Source organism: Equus caballus, chromosome 8, assembly GCF_041296265.1.
Source record: "Equus caballus isolate H_3958 breed thoroughbred chromosome 8, TB-T2T, whole genome shotgun sequence".
Lineage (NCBI taxonomy): Eukaryota > Metazoa > Chordata > Mammalia > Perissodactyla > Equidae > Equus > Equus caballus.
The window spans coordinates 49,165,577-49,189,030 of NC_091691.1; the positions used below are offsets into that span (position 1 = coordinate 49,165,577).

The window sequence follows — 23,454 nt, forward strand, 5'->3', positions numbered from 1 at the left end:
CTATTCAAATGTAAATAATTGTTACAGTTATACAATAGACATTCACAGAAAGAATTTTATTAGGGCTTAAGTATTTTTTCTGGGGAGAAGTGATCATTTGAAGATGTCCCTCCCCTCCAATATTGTAATCATTCTCGACTTTCTTTATGACAATATTTATTTTTTCATTCTTAAGATATAATTTATAGAGAGTAAAATTCACCTATTTTTTAGTGTACAGTTCGATGAATTTGGTTAATTTTATACAGTTGTGTAACTAACAACACAATCAAGATATAGATGTTTCACCACTATAAAAAGTTTCTTTGTGCTTCTTTGATGGTAAGCAGGTGACCTCTGGCCTGAAGCAGCTGTCCTAGTACTTTTTTTTTTTAACAATTCGATAAGCTTTAGTATATTTACAAAGTTGTGTAACCTTCACTACAATCTAATTTTAGAATATTTCGACCACCCCAGAAAGACAGGCGTACCTGTTTAAAGTGACTCCCTCTTTCCACCTTTAGCCCTAGCAACCACTCATCTACTTTGTGTCTCTATAGGTTTACCTTTTTGGCACATGGAAGCAGTATATGTTTTTCTGTGTCTGGCTTCTTTGATTGGATAAAAACATGATCAACTTTTGAGCATTTTCATAAAATTAATTTTTTTTAAACAGGGAATGACTCTGCTAATGATGGGGTCAGCAGATGCTCTTCCTGAGGAACCTTCAGCTAAAACTGTCTTTGTAGAAGACATGACAGAAGAACAGTTAGCATCTGCTGTAAGACGTACCACATTTTCAATATTTAATCTCACTACGTTTCAGAAGTACAGTTACTAAGATGCCTTTCAGAAAGTAGCATCTAAATGTTTTGAAGATTTAATTTTTAACAGTAAGATGTATGTTTTTAGCAGTAAATAAAAATTTTATTTTTGAAATTGGCTTAAGGGGTCCTTCCATAATTGGATAATTCATGATAAAGTCAATATCTGTAATAAATTTGTGTCTGGCAGATGGTTCTATTTAAGTGTTTACTTTTATGGGAAAACAAGCTCAAAGAGGTTAAGTAGTTTAAATGCTGGGATATTTAAATTCTTCAAACCTTCTGTGTTGAAAATACACACAGTTTATTCTTAATTTAAATGTAGTGTTGGTTTAGAAACTGGTCAAAACATACTTGCCAAATGTTGTTATTACTATTTTTTTTACTACTCAACATTTATATAAACCGTTACATAAACCATTCGGGGGTTTTTTTGAAGTGTTAAGTATATATTTTGTTACCTTGTTCTAATGGTAAGCCTGCAAAGGAGGCAGGAATGATATGATTGCTGTTTTATTATTTTCAAGAAGGGAATTAAAATACAGAATGAGGGTCAGCATGATGCAAGTAAAAGTTTTTGTTGGGGAAATAAAACGTTGTTACTTTAGAGTGAAGGTGGAATGTAAATTGGTATGAGCTGGTAAATTGTATTTGTTTCAGAGTGTGAAGTTAGTGATTTATATATGCTATGTCATTTTATAAAAATCATTTAATCCTTTTCCTTAAATTAGATGGAATTACCATGTGGATTGACAAACCTTGGTAACACTTGTTACATGAACGCTACAGTTCAGTGCATTCGTTCTGTGCCTGAACTCAAAGATGCCCTTAAAAGGTACGACAGAAGAGAAATATTTTAAGTCTTCTTGGGTAAGGGAGGTCACATTTGGGTGAGTAGTGTTGTTTTGTGTATATATATATATTTTAGCAGCTTTATTGAGATATAATTCATTCATTGTATAATTCACCCTTTTAAAGTATTCAATTAAATGGTCTTTATTGTATTCACAAGGTTGTTCAACCATTGCCACAATCTAATTTTAGAATATTTTCTTCCCCAACTCCTTGAGGAGCTACTGATCTCATATGAGTTTTGTGCATTCTGTAACTTAAAATAAATGTACAGGATGTCCTTTTTCTTTGGTTTGGGTTAGTTCACTCAGCATAGTTTTTGAGATTCGTCCATGTTATTGACTGTATCAGTAGTTCTGGTTGTTCTGCATTCCTGCCAATCTTGGGTAGTGTCAGTCTTTTCCATTTTAGTCACTCATGGTTTTATCACGCTGAGTAAGCAATCTCTCCCACCCCCAATGTTTGAGATTATCTGAATGATGATTTCTGATCTTTTGCCATATGACATTGCATTAATAAATACTATGGTTTAAATATTTCCTTTGGATGGCAAGTCCTTTGTACTGTTGTAAATTAACTGAAAATTACAAAGCTGAAAATGAATTTAGAAATTACTTTAATAGAAGCCCCTCATTTTATAGGTGAGCAAACTGATTTGAAATTTAAGTGACTTATTTAATGTTACATAGCAAGTTAGTGCTGAATCTAGGTGTCTTGATTTGGATTTTGGATTGTTTTTGATCTAATGCTTTTTTCTTCATTATTTCTGAAATTGTATTATTTTCTTTGTAATAATGGACGTAAATGTGTCCCCTTTTTTTACACTATTTTCAGAAAATGTTTGTTTTAGATGAGTTAGACAAAGGGAAAGAATTTAAAGTAGGCTTCATTTATCTAAATTTCCTTTTTTCTTAGCGCTCCTTTTTTGCCCATATAATGCTTAAAGGAACAAGACCAGAAGAGAAGAAAAATAGAAAGGTGGGAACAACTCTGAGAAACTTGCAGTTGAGGGTGTCATGATAAGTCCTTTTACCTGGTTTCTTCCCATAAGAGTTTCAGAATGAACTGAATCCCTCTCATTTAATTCTGCCTTCATGTTCCTAGGTATGCAGGTGCCTTGAGAGCATCAGGGGAAATGGCTTCAGCACAGTATATTACTGCAGGTCAGTATATGAAATATCCTACTTTTCAAGAGGGCATATGGTAGTCAGTAAATGTTATTTTTCACTCACAATTTGTTTACTATCTTTCAGTTTACAAAATGTGTTTTGTAAAACATCACCTCATTAAAATTGGAGTGCTTACACTTGTGGTAAACAACTTGGGACTTATTTTATCTAAATTATAGACCAGTGATGTCTGTCCTTTTTGAAAAACAATCTTTGGATCTTTTTGGATTAAATTATACTTTGGGCTTTAGATTCTATTAATAAAGTATATCTTTGGGGATATCCAGAGATGGATTTTATTATAGTTGTCATGATCATTATAAAAGAGAGTCTTAGTGAGTACTAGTGTAAGGAAGTGGTGTATGAGGTATGAGGAGAAATAGAAATTTTTAAAGGCTAGAAATAACTTATTTCTTCCTTACATGAGACTGTATCCCCCATCCCATTTTGGGACAATTTTACAAATGAGTTCTCTCTTAAACTATTGCGCTAGATTATTAAGGTTTTTTATAGCTGTGCTTATTTTGTTTGTAACAGCTTTATTGAAGTATAATTCACATATCATACAATTCACCCATTTGAAGTGTACAATTCATTGTTTTTAGTGTATTCTCACAGTTGTCCAACCATAAGCATAGTCAATTTTAGAACATTTTCATCACTCCAAAAAGAAACTCTGTAGCATTTAGCATTCACCCTGTTTTCCCCTCACCACTCCCAGCCCCGTGCAACCACTGTCAGTCTTACAGATTTGCCTGTTCTGTACTTCTGTTGTAAATGGAATTATACATACAATATGTGGTCTTTTGACTGGTTTCTTTCATTTAGAATGTTTTCAGCGTTCATCCACATTGTACATGTATCAGTGTACTTCATTCCTCTTTATTGCTGAATAAGAGTCCATTGTATGGATATACCATGTTTCCTTCATCCTTTCATTATTGAAAGACGTTTGGATAGTTTGCACTTTCTGACTATTATAAATATTCCTAAACATTTGTGTACAAATCTTTATGTGGACATATGTTCTTATTTCTCTTGGATAAATATCTAGGAGTGGAATTGCAGGGTCCTATGGTAATTATATTTAACCTTTTGAGGAACTGCCAGACTGTCTTCCAAAGCAGCTGCATCATTTTACATTCCTCCCAGCATGCATGAGTGTTCCTATTTCTCCGTATCCTCGCCAACACTTGGTATTATCTGTCTTTGATTATAGCCATCCTAGGGGTTTGAGGTGGTGTCTCGTTATGGTCAACCATTAATTTTTAATACTAAAACCAGTAGGTTTCTTTGCATCATTTGAAGTTAGATTTCTCTCTAACCTTTTTTCCTGAAAGTAGATTTGTTGAAATGAAGTTTTTAATAAGAAAGCGTGATCACTTGCATCTAGTTCATTTGATTGTTTGTGTATCTGAGAGTAACTCAGTTATTCTCTGGTGTCACGTAGGAGACTTGTAGTATTGATGGGATGAAAAATACTGTTCTTTACTTTTTGCTTCTTGACTTTTTAACTTTTTTATTTTGAACAAATTTAAATTTACAGAAAAGTTGCAAAAATTAACTAACTACTTTTTGTCACATTTGATTTATCGTTCTCTATAAATGCATGTTCTTTTTCTCAGAACCATTTGAGAGTAAGCTGCAGACATCATGTCTTTTATTCCTGAATACTTCAATGTGTATTTCCTAAGAATAAGGACATTCTTAACCACAAGACAATTGTTAGTTTTCAAAATCTGGGAGTTTAATGCTGATATAGTACTCTAAAATACAGACTTATTTAAATTTTTCTGGTTGACCCAATATTGCCCATTATAAAGTTGTTTTTCTTTTTTGCTTCAGGAGCCAATTTGGGACCACATACTGCAGTTAGTTCTCGTCATGTCTCGTTAGTGCATTGAGATGCTCTGTTCATGATATATATTAAATCTTAAATCATCTTTTTGTTTTTTGAGTAGTGTGTACTTTAAAGTGTTATTATAATTTAGGCTTTTTTATTTTAAAAATAATTAGCTTTGTAATGATGTGAAAATTTCAGCCCTCCCTCCAAAAATATTTTTTAAACATTGTGTTTAGTTGTTTTTTCAGGAACGTTTCATTGAGCGCTTGCTTTGTGCTGAGATGTTGTAGTATTGGCTGGGCTTGAGTATGTTTAATAATGATAGACAACATTTCACATCTTAGTTAAAAAAACAAGTCAAGATAAGCTAGATTAGAGTTTTGCTGTATATGAAGTAAGGGGTAGATATGGATAGCTAGAAAGTCAGCAGAGGAAAAGTGTTCTGAACTCCAAGAGCAAGGCTGAGTCTGTGACCATGGGATTTGTGATAGTGAGAGGGGATAAGCAGAGGGAAGATTTTGAAGAACACAAATTAGATTTGATTTTTAGCTGTTCAGTAGAGTCAGGAAGTATGTTTAAGGAGCCAGATTTCAATATTCAGGAGTTCAGTAGATGGGAACCAAGTATGGGCTTAGAGGGAGGTGCCTGATAACGGCATAGGGGCAGAACAGTGACATTATGCCTGTTTGATCCTTAGACGGGTTGTGTATTCTCGGGATTGGATGGATATACCCTGCTTTGTTTGGGAGGACAAAGGCTGGCAAGGAGAGAGAGGGAGGGGCAGGGCTCAGAAGTTGTTTATAGCCAGTGATGCATTATAGTGTCTTCTGGTGAGTTCTTTAAGATTTAAAAACAAATCTTTTTCTTATTAGGAATACAACAGTAGCAAAAGGAATAGATACACTTAAAAATAGTTATTAAGCAGTTTTTTTTCTATTGAGAATTAATTTATAGTAGCATGTATTAAATATGTCACTATTTTATTGAAGCAGTGTTTGTTTTTAAGCCCTTAGAGATTTGTTTGATTCCATGGATAAAACTTCTTCCAGTATTCCACCTATTATTCTGCTGCAGTTTTTGCACATGGCTTTTCCACAGTTTGCAGAGAAGGGCGAACAAGGACAATATCTTCAACAGGTAATGAGGACAAGGTTCTATGGTTTTCATTTTGTAAATGTAAACTTTAGATTTCCTAGACCTACCATACTTATGGCGTGTATTTGGCAATACAGATGTTAGTCCTCCCTAGGTCACTCCGCTATCGTCTCTTGCTCGGGGTGGTGCCGTAGTCTGTTAACGGAGCATTTGCTTCTGGTTTCGTCCCTCTGCAGAGTTTCCCCCACATCCCCTAGGGTCCTTTTTAAAATCTAAATAAGATTATGTTGGTCCAAGGCTGGCCCCGTGGCCAAGTGCTTAAGTTGGCGTTCTCTGCTTCAGCGGCTCAAGGTTTTACTGGTTTGGATCCTGGGCGCAGACCTAGCACTGCTTATCAAGCCATGCTGAGGTGGCGTCCCACATGGCACAGCTAGAGGCACTCACAACTAGAATATGCAACTATGTACTGGGGGGCTTTAGGGAGAAGAAGAAAAAGAAGAAAAAAAAGATTGGCAACAGATGTTAGCTCAGGGCCACTCTTTAAAGAAAACAAACAAAAAAAGATTATATTGGTCCATTCTTCAATACCACATAGTGATTTTCTGTCCTAGTCCTAAATAATCTATCCACTGGCTACCTCTGAGCTCATGATGGGCCACTCTGCCCTTTGCTCACTTCTCTCCACATACCCTGGCTGCCTTGCTGTTTTAAACCCTCCAAGTATCCTCTTTCTGGAGGGCCTTTGCTCTTGTTCCTTTGGCTCTCAGAACTGAGTATGTAGCTGGCTTCCTCACCTTGTTCAGGTCTCATGGCTCAAATGTCAAGGCATCAGAGGCTTTCCTTGACTATCCTCTTGAAATAGTGCATTTTCCTTCCCCTTATCACGTTCTGCTCCTGTATTGCTTTTTTTTCCCTTGTAACTCTTCTCTTCACTTGAATTGATATTTTGTTTATATGTGTCCCCCTTAGATAAACTTTTTCTGTTTTTGGACTTTATCTGTTTTGCTCACTGCTATGTATTTCTAGTGTTTAGAACAGTGTTTAGCATAATTAGGAGCTCAGTAAAAATCTCTTGAATGAATGAATGAACTATTCTGGAATTCTTCATTGTTTTGAAGATCATATAATATCTAATTTGCCTTACTATTTTTAAAGAAAAAAACAGCTTTCTTCCCCTTCCCTAAGGAAATAGTAATTATTTTAGAAGAATTGTATAGACCAAACACTGTCACAGCCGTGGTTACTTACTGTGTCATTTTTTTAAATTACAGGATGCTAATGAGTGTTGGATACACATGATGCGAGTATTGCAACAGAAATTGGAAGCCATAGAGGATGATTCGGTTAAAGAAGTAATTGAAATATATTTGTGATTATAGTCAGTATAGACTGAAAAGGCTTGAAATAAATTTATCTTAATAGATAGACGTGTCCTTGAATACTTTAGATGTTCAATTGGAATTTGAAAGCTTGCATTTAACACTTGAATTGAATGTATTATTTATTAATCTTAATCATTTGATATTGTTGAGCATCTGTGGTCTTTGGTAATGTTTTTTGAATAGTAGAAATATTTTACAGAAAGATTACATTTTAAAAAGCTTAAATATATTACTAAACTGGATTGTGTGGGAGGAGATAGACATTAATATCTATATAAAGTAAAATTGGAATTTTTATTTCATTTTAATTTTTGCAGACAGATTCTTCATCTGCATCAGCAGTGACACCTTCTAAAAAGAAAAGTTTAATTGATCAGTTCTTCGGGGTGGAATTTGAAACTACGTATCCTTATGAGCCAAGATTTGTGTAGACCGTACTCATTAGCAGTGAATTGGTATAAAAAGCATTGCTGACTGGTTGGAGTGGTGGGTAGGGTATGAGGAAAAAAAATCTTCAGAGGTTCTTAAGCATGAAAAATATCATGGACATTAGGAATTTGGAAAAATACACCCATTGGTGAAATCTTGTACTTTAAATAAATGTACATTTAGAAGATATTCATTATTTTTTCCTAAGAGCATCTTTAGCAGAGTCTACCTCATTAATTCATCTCATAGAGAATTAATTTTTAATTGTGTGAATTGGAGTGTATCAACTAAATTGTATATGTGAGATTGAACCATTTCATAAAACATAAATTTAGGGAAGTACTATTTCATAGGTCATGGGTAGAAACTTAGAAAAGATTTCTGTTTCTGTATCTTTGGGTTATGGAAGACCATTTTAAGACTATATACATTGGTGACCATATAAATGCCAGTTTCTGTTTGTTTAGAGTTTATCCTTTTACACACATTCATTTCTTAGTATTGTTGGTAAGCGAATGAGCATTTTCAAGTATGTTGAAATGAATCTCTATTGGGAAACCAAAATGTTTTAAATGCTAATGAATGATACTATTAATTTTAATAGTATTAGGGCAGTTTATATTCAAGATTATTTAACAAATTGGATGCCCGTTGGCATATTCCTTATCTTATTTCTCAAAGCATGAAATGTACAGAATCTGAAGAAGAAGAAGTCACTAAAGGAAGGGAAAATCAGCTTCAGCTTAGCTGTTTCATCAATCAAGAAGTCAAGTATCTTTTTACGGGACTTAAATTGGTAAGGATAATTACAGTTGATCCTCGTTATTCACGGATTCCATATTTGCAAATACACCTGCTTGCTAAAATTTATTTGTAACCCCAACATCGGTACTTGTGGTGCTTTCATGGTCATTTGTAGAGATGCTCAGATAGGCAAAAATTTTGACTCTCCTCACACTGTCCCACCTGAGGTCCAAAAAGGTGATCTCTGCCTTCTTGTTTCAGCTATGATACAATAAACAAGTGTCCTTTCTGCCGTAATTTTAGTGCCACATTTTTTGCATTTTTGTGCAAAACGTTTGGTGATTTTGCTGTTTAAAATGGCCTGCAGGCTTCGTGCTGAAGTGCCATCTAGTGTTTAAGCGCAAGAAGGCTGTGATATGCCTTAAGAAGAAAATAACGTTTGTTGGATAAGCATCGTTCAGGGGTGAGTTATAGTGTGGTGGCTGAGTTCAATGTTAATGAATCAACAGTATATGTTAGGTAAGGTGTCGTTAAACAGAAACACACTTAAAACAAGGTGGTATACTGATTGGTTGACAAAAATGTTGTGGCCAGAGGCTCACAGGAGGCCTCTGAGGGTTTTATAATAAGGTGTTTTAATAATTATGAGATATAAACTGTGCAGATCAGGCCATATAGTCATTCTGCCATTGCGCTGGTATTGCAGTTGAGGCCCTATAAATTTAAGTGACATAGTTTGTGACAGAGCCAGATCTAGAACTTGCTCTGTTCAGTTAGTACTCTTTCTCCACTGCCATACTAAAGAATGCACTTCAGTGAGCAGTTTGATAAAATATAACAGTTTTGCTTGCTACCTGATTAATTTGATATGGTTTGGGGAATATGTACATCTCTTGAAAGATAGGCAGTGAGTTGGGGCGGGGATTACATTGATAAGCAAGATAATTTGTCATCAAGGAGCTCCCATCTACAGTTTGGGGTAGGATTGGTTAGGGGAAAAGTTGATAAATGTAGACATAAGAAGCAGATAGATAAATAGTGATGTTCTTTGTCATGTGATACTGAGGGGAGAGTTGTGGTGAAGCATAATGGCTTTTAAGAGAAGTTCATTTTAAAAGCATACAAATCCTAGCTCACCACCTAGAGTCCCATGAGAAATCATGATGTGCAAGTTTCAGGGCATCAAAACATGAAATTAAAAGTGTTAATTGGAAAGTGTGGAATGAAGTCTTTTGGCAGACTCTCCAGGATGATATTTTCTTCATAATTTTTAAATCCAGGAGAACTAAATATACTTGGAACTTCCAGATCATAGTGGATTGGTGATAATATGTATAGCTTACCTGATGAATAACATCACACCAGATGTGCTTTCTTGAAAAACACGTATTCATGAGATGTTGTATTTATTGTCTTGGTAATTTTTTAGATGCTTTATCATCATTTGTTCAGATTATTCTTGAGTAATTTGGCTCCACATTTCTTTACCTCTTTGCTACTGAGTAAACTTGATTAAATGTTAAAAAGCTACTCCAGCGCTGGCCCTGTGGCCGAGTGGTTAAGTTTACGTGCTCTGCTTTGGCGGCCCAGGGTTTCGCCAGTTTGGATCCTGGGCCCCGACCGAGCACCGCTCATCAAGCCATGCTGAGGCGATGTCCCACCTGCTACAACTAGAAGGACCCGCAACTAAAGTATACAACTGTGTACTGGGGGGCTGTGAGGAGAAGAAGGAAAAATAAAAATTAAAAAAATAAAAATAAAAAAAGCTGCTCCATGGTGATTCCTTTTATAATGTGATTAGTAATTTTTAAAAAACAAACTTTAAGAAATTTTTTACACATGTGTAACGTGCTTAGAATAATTAACAGTAGATTGTTTTAACTCTGATTTCTTAAATGTTTATATTCTTAATGCAGAGTGCATTAGCACTGCTGATTTTTTTGATATTAGAAATATTAGCTAATGTTTATTGAGCATGGAATATCTGCCAAACAGTTTTCCCAGTTTTCTGCATGTACTAACTCGCGTGACTCTGACAGCAGCACTGTCAACGTAGGTGCTGTCACTGCCACTTCCCAGTGGCGCCCAGAGGGTGTAACTGTCCTGTCCCACATCCCATAGGCTGTGAAGAGTGGAAAGGCAGACGTGATGGTTAGGATACGTGTAGTGGCTAAAGGCTTTCCCACGTTCGTTAGAATAACAAAGGTTTTCTCTGTTATGACTTTTCTCAAATTTAACAATAATTGGTTGGTTCTGGAAGGCTTTTATGCATAAAGCATGAAGAACAAGAACAAAGGTTTCCTACGTTCTCTTAATTTTCCTCTAATAGGAATTTTTTGATAATCCATAAGTAGGGGAATGCCATAAAAGGTTTTCTTACACCTATAAAATACAGTATGATCTCTCAGAATGTGAGCAACATTTGAGTCATAATTAAAAAAGTTCAAACATTATTTACATTCTGAGGAGTTCACACCAGTATAAATTGTTTGTTGCCTTTGAAGAACTAACTGAACCATATCTAAAAGCCTTCTCACATTGTCTTCATTCAAATTATTTCTTGGTGTTATGAATCCATCCACATACTGTACATTGTCTATTAAGTAGTACTAATTTTTAAAAGAATTAAAGGTTTGATTCCATATTGCAGAAAAAGTTGTTTAAAACAATGTTTGGTCTACTGTTATGTTCTTTTTTAGAGACTTCAGGAAGAAATCACCAAACAGTCTCCTACACTGCAAAGAAACGCTTTGTACATCAAATCTGTAAGTTGTGCATTCCTTTTGAAATTGAACTCCATTTTCCAAACTGAAAAGTTTCCAGTTAATTAATGTTAGCCAGTCTTTGTTTTTATCAAACCAAGGAATTAAAAACGTGGTATTGCGTGTAGTAGGAATTTTTTCCATTTTCTCTCCGCAGTCCAAGATCAGCCGGCTACCTGCTTATTTAACTATTCAGATGGTTCGATTTTTTTATAAAGAGAAGGAATCTGTGAATGCTAAAGTTCTTAAGGTTAGTAATGAACTTTTGTATAATAAAATATTATAATTCTTTGAAGGCAGTCCTTAGAATAGGTTTCTTTATTCTTTCAGGGATAAACTTTCTTTGAAATACTGTACATAGGAAAGTTATTAACATTAGATGAGTGGTTCTTAACCAGGAATGTGTATTGGAATTATCTATTGTCCTTTTTTGTTTTAAATCATACATGTGCCTGGCTTCTCCTCCCACCCTCCCTCCCCCCAGCCCCAGCATCTGATTAACTGGGGCCTGAATTCTTAAATTTTTCAAAACATTCCCACATAATTCTGATGGATGCCCTCCACTCCCCAGAAACACTGCTCTAGACCAGATCCTCAACTTCAGAGATACTGAACCAAGAGGTTTGGGGATGGGAGAGGGGTAGGGCGCAGTATAACACATTGCTCTCTGTTCTAGGTGGTTCCTTTCTTCCAGGTTAAAGGAGAGTGTTAAATTACTGGTGTCCAAAGAGTACTTAAATTGCAATCTTTTGATGTAGGAGCCAGCCTAATGATTTAGCTGTTTGGTTGAACAGAGTCCCTTATCCTTGGGAGAGGTATATATAATTCTAGCCTCTTGAGCAGAAATTCATAGTACATTTTCAAATATTTCAAATGTCAACATTTCAAATAGTGTTAGATGAGAAAGTTAAATGTAGTTGAAGAATATACTAGCGTTAACTTTAAACATATATTAATATTAGTTACTGAACTATATCACTATTGTTTCTATGTGAAATTGTGTTTCAAATTTAAAAAAGTCGTAAGAGGCCCCATTTGTACATTGACTCCACTGCTGGTTTTAGGTACCCATTATTTTCGCAGCAACTAGTCTAATATTTCTGAAATGCTTCTTTTGTCCTATAAATTTTGGTAACTCGTCTCTGGTCAGTTTCATGGGTTAAAATGTTTAATGGGAAAAAAGTTTAAAAAATTTAAAGTTAAAAATAAAAGTTTTAAAAATTTAAAGTTAGGACTAGATTGAAATAAACACTATGATATTTTCAACTGTATAGATTTCCAAGTGACTTTTACAGATTTTATTTTTAACTTTGAATTATGAAGGCACTGCTTTAAACGTGTGATAGATATTTTAAATAACTAGCTTTGTAAGTCTGTTTATACATCTGTTTTTCGTTTTGGTTTATTTAGGATGTTAAATTTCCTCTTATGTTGGATGTGTATGAACTATGTACACCAGAACTACAAGAGAAAATGATCTCTTTTCGATCAAAGTTCAAGGACCTAGAAGATAAAAAAGTGAATCAGCAGACACAGACAGTAGGTTCTTTTGCTGATTTTGTAGTCTTAATATTTTAATCTTAATATTTTAATCTTTATTGTTCAAAAATTACTTTGTATTGTTAATCTATTAGTAAAAATGGACAAACTTGTATTTTATTTAGCAGACATACAAATCCTACATATATTGGTGCAAGCCTTTAAAGTTTTAGGTGTATTTTAGCATAAGTAAAAGAACTCTTATGTTATGGTAAATGAGTCCTTTATGGGAGAATAAACTTAATATTTTCTTTTCCCCTGTAGTCTGCAGCTTACATTCCTTTTATGTTTATCTCCTGAAAGCATTTCACACAAAATCTTGCCTACAAGTATTTTCTGCATATTTTATTTTCCTTGTAAAGCGTGGAGTTATCTCCATTTTTAGATGGAAGTGGTGGTACAGCATATTGGTTCATTTATGCCCCCTGTGATGACAAAATTATGTCTTTTAATAAGTGCTGCAGGTGCGCCTGTAACTGCTAAAATTAGAACCTTACCAACTTTAATAAATTGTATTATTTTCGGTTCAGATAAGGTAAAGCAGAATTATATGTTGGATTTTTTTTCTTCAGAATGAAAAAGATATTTCTGGGTAACTAGAAACATTTTCAGCGTGATGTTGTATCAAATTTTAAAATTAAATCCTTCTGCAAGTTACCTTTTGTCTGTATGTGTGTATGTGTGTGTTAAAAGCCATTTGTAAAAAATTAAAAAAATTAAACTTTATTTTGAGATAATTATAGAATCACTTGCAGTTACACGAAGTACTGCAATGAGATTCCAAGTACCTTTTACCTACTTTCCTCTCTTGGTAACATATTGCAAAAACTATAATACAAAATTACAACCAGGATATTGACGTTGATGCAGTCTAGATATAGTACATTTCCATCACCACAGAGATCCCACATATTGTTCCTTTGTAGCCAAACCCACTTTCCTTTTGCCCCTACCGCCTCCATAATTCCTAGCAACCACTAACCTGTTTTCCATTTCTATAATTTTGTCATTTTAAAAAAGTTATATAAATGGAATCATACAGTATGTAACTTGAGATTGACTTTTCTCACTCAGCCTAATTCTCTGGAGATTAATCCAGGTTGTTTCATGTAATAGTAGTTCCTTTTTTATTGCTGAATAGTATTCCATGGTATGGATATATCACAGTTTGCTTAACCATTTACCCATTGAAGAATAGTTGGATTGTTTCCATTTTTGTCTATTCTGAATAAGGCTGCTATAAGCATTTATGTACCAGTTTTAGAGTAAACATAAATTTTGATTTCTCTGGAATAAATACCCAGTAATGTAATGCTAGATTGCATGGTAGTTGTATATTTAGTTTTTAAAGAAACTGTCAAATGTTTTCCATAGTGGCTGTACCGTTTTAGATTCTCATCAGCAGTTTATGACTAATCTACTTTCTCTGCATCCTTACCAGAGTTTAGTGGTGTCACTATTTTTTATTTTAGCCATTTGGATAGGTCTGCAGTTATAGCTCATGTTTTTAATTTGTGTTTCCCTAATGATGTTGAACATGTCTTCATGTGTTTATTTGCCATCTCTGTATCCTCTTTGGTGAAATATCTCTTTATGTCTTCTACCCAGTTTCTAATTGTGCTGTTTGTTTCTTTACTCTTGAATTTTGAGAGGTCTTTACCTTCTAGATGCTACTCCTTTGTCAGATATATGGTTTCCAAATATTTTCTTCCAGTCTGTGCTTTTGTGTTTTCATCCTCTTAACAGGGTCTTTTGCAGAGGGAAAGTTTTAAATTTTGATGCAGTCCAATTTTTTTTTTCTTTGGTGGTTCTTCCTTTTGTTGTCGTATCTAAGAAACCGTTGTCTAGTCACAGGTCATGAAGATTTATGCCTATGTTTTCTTCTAAGAGTTTTATAGTTTTAGCTGTTTCATTTAGGTTTTTGATCCCTTTTGGGTTAATTTTTGTATGGGGGATGAGGTACTGGTCCAAATTCATTCTACTGAATGTGAACATCCAGTTATCCCGGCACCATTTGTTGAGAACACTGTTATTTGCCTATTCGTTGAATGGTCTTGGCACCCTTGGAGAGAATCAGTTGACCATAGATGTGTAAGAATATTTCCGGACTTTGAGATTTATTCCATTGGTCTATATGTCTGCCCTTAATGCCAGTACAGTCTTGATTACTGTGTTTTGTAGTAAGGATTGTAGGAAAATAATGAGCCTTCCAGCTTTGTTGTTCTTTTCAAGATTGTTTTGGCTCTTCTTGTATTTCCATATTTATTTTGGGATCACCTTGTCTATTTTTTCAAGAAAAAGCAATTGGAATTTTGATAGGCTTGCATTGAATCTGTGGATCAGTGTGGGGAGTATTGCCATTATAATAGTATTAAGTCTTGCAATCTATGAACTTAATATGTCTTTGTTTTCTTTAATTTATAGTTTTTAGTGTGCAGGTCTTATACTTCTTAGGTTAAATTTATTCCTAAGTATTTTGTTCTTAAAATAAAGAATAAAAAAATTATTTATTATTATGCATTGTCCTTTGTTCCTGTTAATTTTCTTTGATCTGAAGTCTACTTTGATATTAATGTCAGCTTTATTAATCTTATTTATTAACATGCTTTTTCTGTTAATGTTTGCATGATATCTTTCTCCATCCTTTTACTTTAAATTTGCCCGTATTGTTATGTTTGGAGACAGTTTCTTATAGACAGCATGTAAGAAATGGGTCATATTTTTAAATTTACTCTGTTAATCTCTGTCTCTTTATTGGTATATTTAGACTGTTCACACTCAATGTAATTACTGATACATTAGTGTTTAAGTGTATCTTATATTTTGCTGTTTGTTCTGTTTTTCATTTCTCTTTTTTGTCTTATTGTAGGTTACTTGAACATTTTTCAGAATTCTTATTTGATTTATCTGTATTGTTTTCAAATGTATTTCTTTGGATAGCTTGTTTTTGTGGTTGCTCTAGGTATTACACTATATATATAAAAATGATTGGTTGACCTAGTTGCTATTTTTTGTTGTAGCATCCTTTGTCATCTTGTCACTCCAGCTATCTTTAAACTGCTTGCATTGTCTTCAGTGCCATTATAGTTTTCAAGAACTTTGTCCCCACGTGCCTAGATAAGTTGCTTAATTTTTTTGTATTACACACTGAAATTGGTTGAGGCAGGGAGTTCTCCCTAAAAATCCTTGTCTAAAGTATTAAATCACGCTTGTTTTAATATAGGTAAATATTTACTGAATTAAAGACTTCGGTTCATTTGGGCTGAAATGGCAGGTGGCCATGGCTTAGTAGATTTAATAGTAATTGTACTAATTCGCCTTCCCTTTTTTTTAATTTTTTTGAGGCATCTTTTTTTTTCACCTATGTGTTTTGATAGTACTTTGGTAAAATTATAGAATTGGGTTTTCCTTTTCTACCCTAGAGCATTATTCATCTATACTGCTATATTTGCTGGTATACTCTAGCTTTAGTGATTTAAAATTGGTTCTTACAATCAGAGGGTCTGTTACTATATACTTTGTATATTATTAAAGGGTAGCACCTTTGGGTTTACAGTTTTATGTTAATTTGTAGCTATATCATTTTATTAAATTATAAGATAGACCATATTTTGTCTTGGTGCTTTGCACTGTAGACAGTAAATAATTGTGGAAATGAATGCAGATTGAGCATACAAATTTTATTCCAATACCATGATTTAAAGTTAAATATGTTTTGCCCTCAGAGCGACAAAAAGAGTAGTCCCCAGAAAGAAGTTAAGTATGAACCGTTTTCTTTTGCTGATGGTAAGTGAAATCTTCATTTCAATTGAGTTGTTGTTTTTTTTTAAAGGTAAAATTGCTGTCTTTCCATGTTTGTTCAGATATCACGCTTAAAAAAAAGTTGTGTTTCTTGAAGTATAATTAACTTAATATGACATACAGTAAAAATCACTTTTTAGCGTGTAGTTCTGTGAATGTTATCATCCTTCTTAAAACTTCTTTCTTGAAGCCTTAACTTTGATTGGACGGTAGTATCTTACTGGATTCTAATAATAGAATAGCACTTCTCTAGGCTAAACTTCAGAGTTGTTCTTGCTTGTTACCTAGCTTGAGCAAGCAAATGTCTGTACATTGTCTAATATAACTAGATTTATGTCTTTCTATAGACATTGGCTCCAATAATTGTGGATACTATGACTTACAAGCAGTGCTAACGCATCAGGGAAGGTCTAGCTCTTCAGGTCATTATGTATCATGGGTGAAGAGGAAACAAGGTAAAGTTTGTTTACTGTATATTTTATAGCACAGTAGTTCTCAGACATTCTGGTCTCAGAACCCCCTTACATTCTTAATTATTGTGAACCCCAAAAACCTTTTATTTATGAGGATTGTCTCTCTTAATATTTGTAATGGAAATTATTTAAAGAACAACAAAGAACAACAACAAAAGAACAACAAAGCTGAGAAATAAATTCATTTTAAACTGATAGGAATAAACCCATTACATATTAACATAAATAACATTTTAAAAATAAAAACATTTTCCAAAACAAAAAAAATTAGCAAGAAATGGTATTTACATTTTTAGTCTTTGTATGGTGTAACAGGAGACAGCTGAATTCTCCTGTTTCTGCATTCAGCCTGTTGCTTTATCACATTGTGTAGCCTCTGAAAAATTCCAAAGCACACTTGAGAGAATGAGGGGGAAAAGGCAGATAATGCTTTACTACTGATATGAAAATAGCTGTGACCTTCATGGAACCCCTGAAATGGTCTTGAACCTTAGTAGTCTCTGGACCACAATTTGAGAACTGTTGGTGTGACAGATAAAATATTGCCATGCCTAAAATTATGCAGTACCTTTTTTGAAATGGAACTCTGAAAAATTGCATATGGTTATTAATTTCATTTTCCTTTCTCGTTCTTCAGATGAATGGATTAAGTTTGACGACGATAAGGTCAGCATTGTGACACCAGAGGATATCTTGCGGCTTTCTGGTGGTGGAGACTGGCATATAGCTTATGTTCTACTCTATGGGCCTCGCAGAGTTGAAATAATGGAAGAGGAAAGTGAACAGTAATCTTCATTTTAGCTATTTATGCTTAGGTGTGAAATAAATGTTATTTGTTGATCACTTCTATAATCCACAGCTATAGAGGAAGATATTTAGGTGGTTTTGTGTGTTTCCTCTCATGTGGAACAAGAGGGCAAAAGCAGACCACTCTGTATCAACCTAAAAAATTACAGAAAAGAAAAAATTGCCTTTGGACTGTGTTACCCTGTATAAAGGTAGCAGGAAGACATTTTTAAAAAGCTTATTTCTTGTATTAATTTTTAAAAATTCTGAGTTGAAATGCCTTTCAACCATTACCTTTTGTGATGATAACTTTTCTCCCTTTTTCAGCCCAAGATTCAGCAATCAGATGTTTATTGCACACCTATTTCTCTATTATTTGTTGTTGTTCTTGCATGGTTCAAACTACCGGTAATTCAGTAGCTGCCTATCCTTTGCCTTATCTAACAAAAATTTTGCCAGGAAGGTGGAAAGGAAGTAAGTGTTGCTCTCATTTTGTAACTCTGTGCTGCTGTCCACATCCCATGGAAACATGGGTACAATCAAGTGTTTGTCCAGCCTGACTGTTGCTGGCTTTCATGACTTTAAAATAAATTGTGATCAATAATAGTACATTTGATTATACATTTATTACTGTGTCTCTGATGTACTATTGTTTGTACATTTAACCTGGCAATGGTTTTGTAGTAATCAACTTTAAAAAAAAATGTTGACAAGCTCTGGTTGCTAATTTTTAGAAAATGAGGATATTTAATAAAAAAAAAAAACAACAAAAGGGATTAACAGCTTTTGACCTCAAGTCTTTTGTCTGTTGAGGGTTGGAGCTTGGCTGAAGTTCAGATGTTTTTAATATTATACAGTTTCTGCAGATAGTTTTACTCTGCTGTTAAGCATCCATTTAAAAATGTTATCTTCTTTGCCTGCTAGCATTATATTGTTTAAAAAGAAACACAGAATTGTAAAAGTAATTGAGTTCTTTGGATGCTGAATCCAACAATGTTATCAGTCAGATCTGTTCCTTCTCTCCCTTGGTGTTTGTTTTACTCTCCTGTCAGTTCCAAAAGTCTTAATATATATCAGTGATTTTTAAAAGTGATGGTAGAAATACCCAGAATATGAGGTATTTTAATATGGTGGGTTGCTTACATTTTAACACATTCTAATTCGTCAGTTCCTTATCTTTGTTTCAGGAGGCTTGTTAGAGAAAGGATAGAATGTTAGCTAATTTGTCTCTGATTTTTGAGTTAGATATTTATGATATAGGTTTGGGGATTATCATGAAATCTCATGTCTTTGCTTATGCTGTTTTAATGCTCTTCAGAGCATAGCACTGATAACTATTGGATTCCTAGAGAATAATGGCCATTTTCCTCAAGTTTGAACAATGTGATATAATCTGAGAACGATAGCGGATAAAACAAGCATTTCAGGGAAATTTATTTGTTAATATCCTCTTCAGCTAAACTTTAATTATTGGCAATCAGTACTCCCTTTGCCTTGGGGAAGGATGAGACCATAAGAATTGTAATGATTCTTTTTTATATATTCGTATGATGCTTGTAAGTTTGCAGAGTTTTTTTTTTATTCACTGTCTTATTTGGTCTGAACAATTCTGAGGACATAAATTTAGTAATCAGAATTCAGATTTTCTGATTTGTAGGATGCTGTAAATACTGGATCAGGTGAGGTAGGTTTAGAACAAAGTATGTAAACCTTGTATGTAATTAGAATTAAAATTGTAATTCTTTGTCATTATAAAAAAAACCTTGATCCAAAAAAGCATTATTCCAAAGATTTTTTAAGTATAAGAAATTGGACTTATACCAGTGTTGTTTTAAACTAATAAGGCTATTTTAGAATTTAACCTTGCATATAAGGTCTGAGAAGGGCAAGTAGGCAAGAAGACGACTTGATTCCTGAGTGTGCCTTACATGCTGTGCCACTAGCACTGAGGCCCTTTCTGTATTAGAGCTGAGCTGTATCACTGTTGGACCAGCTGGTGAAGTTAAGCCCAAGCAAGAACATTTATAGCGTGACATGCAACTAGTAGCCCTTCTTCAGGATTCAAAACAATGGCAGCCTAATTTTAGAGCCCTAAAGGGTAATGCTTATGTGGGAAGAGAAAAAGACAGAGGATACTGTCTCCAGCCATTACTACATAGTGCTTTGCTGTTTATAGGGTGCTTTCACATACATCTCATTTGACCTTCACAACAATCCCTGTGGTATGCATCCCTATTTTAACGACTTGAGAGGTTGAATAATTTTTGTAAGGCTAGAAGAACTAGGTCCCATTTCTTTTAAAGTTGGGGCTCAGCAAACCTTTTTCTGTAATGGGCCAGATAGTAAGTATTTTAACCTTTGCAGCCCATAAAGTCTCTTTGCTTTATGCTACTTAACTTTGCTGTTGTAGCATGAAAGGAGCCATAGACAATACTTAAGAGAATCAGCATGGCTGTGTGCTGATAAAATTGTACTTACAAAAACAGGTGGTGATCGGACCACTGTTTGCTGATCCTCTGCTTTTAAAGTATAAATAAGTGAGACTAGAGCACTCATATGGTTTCAGAAAGTCCCATTCTGGGATTTTCCGAATAGCAAGTTAAAAGTACTAACAGCATGTAGGAAACTAATTTGGCGTGGTGTACCTTAGGAAATATCATGCTCCTGAATATTGCTTCTTGACTTCATTATAAATACATTTAATTTATTTAACAAAAATATATTATGTGACCTTCAGGTCACTTTATTTAGGCCATTCTCCCAACCTACTCCCTCCTCCCTCCAAACCCTGAGGTCAGTTATCAAGAGCCAATATGCATTCTGTTGTTATTGGAGCACCAGCCAACTGTACAATTGTTATAAAAATGTTTATTGTTTACCAAAACCAGTGGACCTCTTATCAAATGCTGCTTGGTAACAAAATCTTATCATCACAGTTTTAATAAAAAAAAAAAAGAAGCTAACTATTTGTCTCATTGTCATTAGTTAGACTTTCTGCAAGGTCACTTAATCCAGACTTATTCAGTGCATTAATCAGATTCTCGGGTGTTGCATGTACTCCCTCTTGATCTTGCCAGGCAACCAGTAGCTGCTTAGCTCTCATCTTCATGTCTTCGCTGTCACACTCAATCTGTCTGATTTCTGAGTCTTTCATTTCCAAGTAGGGAGCCAGAATCTTCCATTGTTCACCCAGTTTGTTGGCAAATACTTCTATTTGTTCACCTGTTACAGGTTTGTCTCGCCGAACATCAGGACCTAGAAAACACAGGAAATGTCACTTATGTACCAAGTACCAGGACATGTACAATTCAAGGTATACAACAACTGGGAAGATATGGGGCCACTGAGATATTAAAGTAGAACAATTCCTTTTTTATATTTTTCATGGGTTGAATACTGTTCTTACAATCATGATCATTAGGAAATCAATAATCAAAGCTAAAGCTGTTGCCTCCATTATAATTATGAAGGCTTCCCCTGAAACCAGCTGCTCCCCTCAACTCCCTCCCCAAGAATTAACAGAGGTATGAGTCCCCTTCAAATATAAGTACTTTCCTTCCTAATGCTTCCAAATTTTATTGTATAAAATGTAATATTTCAAAAGTTATTGTCAAGCAATGTTTTGAATTCCTCACTATAAGAAACAGAGCTGAGATAAACGGTAGAAGTTGAGAAGTAGATCAAATAACGTACCTCTCAACCAAGAACCCCCATCTTTTCCAATTTTGTAAAATAGCCAAGAAAATTCAATTCTTACTTTCGTTTTCCTTCAGTAAAGCATCATTATCTTCCTCATCTTCATCCTCACCTGTTTTAATTTCTTCAGAAGGAGGCTAAAATGAATAAGAGGAAGGTTTAAAAGAATGCCAACTTCTAAACTAAGATAACTGGAGCTACTTTTTGTTTAGATAAGAGTGGTTGTGAGAGTCCAAGAACAGGGCCCAGAACTTTACCCCTGAGAGTGGTCATGTGAATGTCAGGTCTGGATCAAAAATGTGACAGTGTTAACCTGGAGAAGGAATGGACGGGGAAGACCTGAGTTGGAAAGACTCCCCTTGCCCCGGACCTGAGAAGAAGGGAGCCAGTAAAAAGTATGGCAAGGTGATTGGCAAATACCTAGCATAGAGTAACAATGGTCTAGGCAAGACTGGGGGAGCACAACTGTGTCTTTAAAAAATTCTGAGTAATTTTATGCACACAGTATAGTTATTATCACATTGTAGTAATATAATGAGAAAGTTGTACTAGAAAAGAGAACAGTAGAAAGATAGGCCAAGTTGCCTACTGTTACCCCTTAGACCCTGTTTTTGATAAAAGACGATATAATGCATTGGCAAACAGGAAAAATGATAATAGTTTATCGAAAGTATTGTGGACTTATATTAAATTGTATGCTGTATAAGAAATTATTAAAGTTACTTTATGAACTTATGTACTTCCTATAAATGTATACTCAGATGCATTTTTTCCTCATTCTAAAACATGGAGGTCTGTGGAGCATTACTTTTTTTCACGTGATAAACTAAATTCAGCTCTTTGTTCAAACAGTGATAGCAGTTTTAAAGAAGACAATGTCAACTAAGGGATATGAAAAATTTGATTTATATTACTTACTGGTAATTCCTTGGCTAGCTTTATTACCATGTTTTCGAGATATTCTGGCAAACTTTTAAATTGCTGGTTGGTTGGCTGGAAGAAATGAGGGCTTCTCCGTGCTAACAGTCTCAGGGCTCTCCAGCCATAATTTGAATTGTTCACAGCCCTATAAAAAAAGAGGTCAGTCTTGTAATTTATAGTCTTTATTTCTATATTCTATTCTAGTTAATGTAATTCACTGTGAAATTCTTTACTCTAAGGTAAGTAGCTGAAGGCACCATTCTTTTCATTCTGATCCTAGTCCTAAAGAACCTCTCAGTATATAGTTCACTTATAAATAATAAGAAACCAACAGAATCTGAAGAGGCAGATTCATAGGCAGGAAACACATTTTACAAGTTTACATACATTTTACTTAACTTTTAAAAAGTCCATTAGAATGTGTCTAGTACTGCCTAGATGCTGTATATTCAGGACAGAAATCATCCACTTAGTTATTTAGGGAAAAAACCCTTTATAATAGATTCACTATGTCTAGTAAGTTAATACCCATGCTGGCAATGTCACCTGCAGGTGTGTTTCATAATATTTTATAAATGCAACCCTGAGTTTCAATCATGTTAATTCAATCAATATTTGGTTTTCGGTTTATGTAACACCTAAACTTTAATTTGCTCGATACCAACCTCGATGAATGAAAATGGCTCCAAAACTAAAAGGGAAACATCCAGTAGCCAACACGGTAAGCAGTGCCCAGAACAGAATTCATGAACTGTTCCTTAAGGAAGCACAGCAATAACAGGCGGTACACAGTAAGGTGAGAAACGGAAACCTCAGAGAAATTCTAAAGCTGATGTTCTGGAAAATGGCAAGCTGCAGAAGAATCCAGAACACACATTTATTTCATTTATGAGTTTTTGCAAGTCATTTGGAAGTCCATGCCAAGTTCTCAGAGTAGGAACCTGATTTACTTAGTCATGTCTTATAAATGAGCCTCATTACCTTTGAGCAGTGCTGGTACAGGTGAAATGACCCCTAGACAGTGGAGATTCTTACTAAGTTAACATTATGCTATGAGGCTTTGCTAAACAGTTACGAGTCTTCCTCTCTGACACATTTCTCTTTAAACAATTTGAATCTTTTAAGCATTTTTAGAATTCCCTGTCAATTGTACATAAAA

At 34.5% G+C, this 23,454-nt stretch overlaps 2 protein-coding genes across 4 annotated transcripts in view; one reads left to right on the forward strand and one right to left on the reverse strand.

Annotated features, from left to right (window-relative positions):
- Positions 1-20,641, forward strand: part of USP14 (ubiquitin specific peptidase 14) — a 35,655-nt gene extending 15,014 nt beyond the window's left edge. For both annotated transcript variants that reach the window (XM_023647533.2, XM_023647532.2), the window contains exons 4-16: positions 656-760; positions 1,535-1,638; positions 2,760-2,818; positions 5,674-5,804; positions 7,034-7,114; positions 7,462-7,547; positions 8,255-8,369; positions 11,017-11,082; positions 11,237-11,329; positions 12,490-12,618; positions 16,344-16,404; positions 16,767-16,874; positions 17,530-20,641. In XM_023647533.2, coding sequence (XP_023503301.1) covers positions 656-760; positions 1,535-1,638; positions 2,760-2,818; positions 5,674-5,804; positions 7,034-7,114; positions 7,462-7,547; positions 8,255-8,369; positions 11,017-11,082; positions 11,237-11,329; positions 12,490-12,618; positions 16,344-16,404; positions 16,767-16,874; positions 17,530-17,681 — 1,290 coding nt within the window. In that variant the 3' untranslated portion in view covers positions 17,682-20,641. The remainder of the gene's footprint in view (positions 1-655; positions 761-1,534; positions 1,639-2,759; positions 2,819-5,673; positions 5,805-7,033; positions 7,115-7,461; positions 7,548-8,254; positions 8,370-11,016; positions 11,083-11,236; positions 11,330-12,489; positions 12,619-16,343; positions 16,405-16,766; positions 16,875-17,529) is intronic.
- The window catches only part of THOC1 (THO complex subunit 1), a 55,203-nt gene continuing 52,275 nt past the window's right edge, over positions 20,527-23,454 (reverse strand). For both annotated transcript variants that reach the window (XM_001491890.7, XM_023647530.2), the window contains 3 exons: positions 22,293-22,440; positions 21,436-21,511; positions 20,527-20,933 (listed from right to left, as the gene is read on the reverse strand). In XM_001491890.7, the coding sequence (XP_001491940.2) occupies positions 20,638-20,933; positions 21,436-21,511; positions 22,293-22,440 (520 nt within the window). In that variant the 3' untranslated portion in view covers positions 20,527-20,637. The remainder of the gene's footprint in view (positions 20,934-21,435; positions 21,512-22,292; positions 22,441-23,454) is intronic.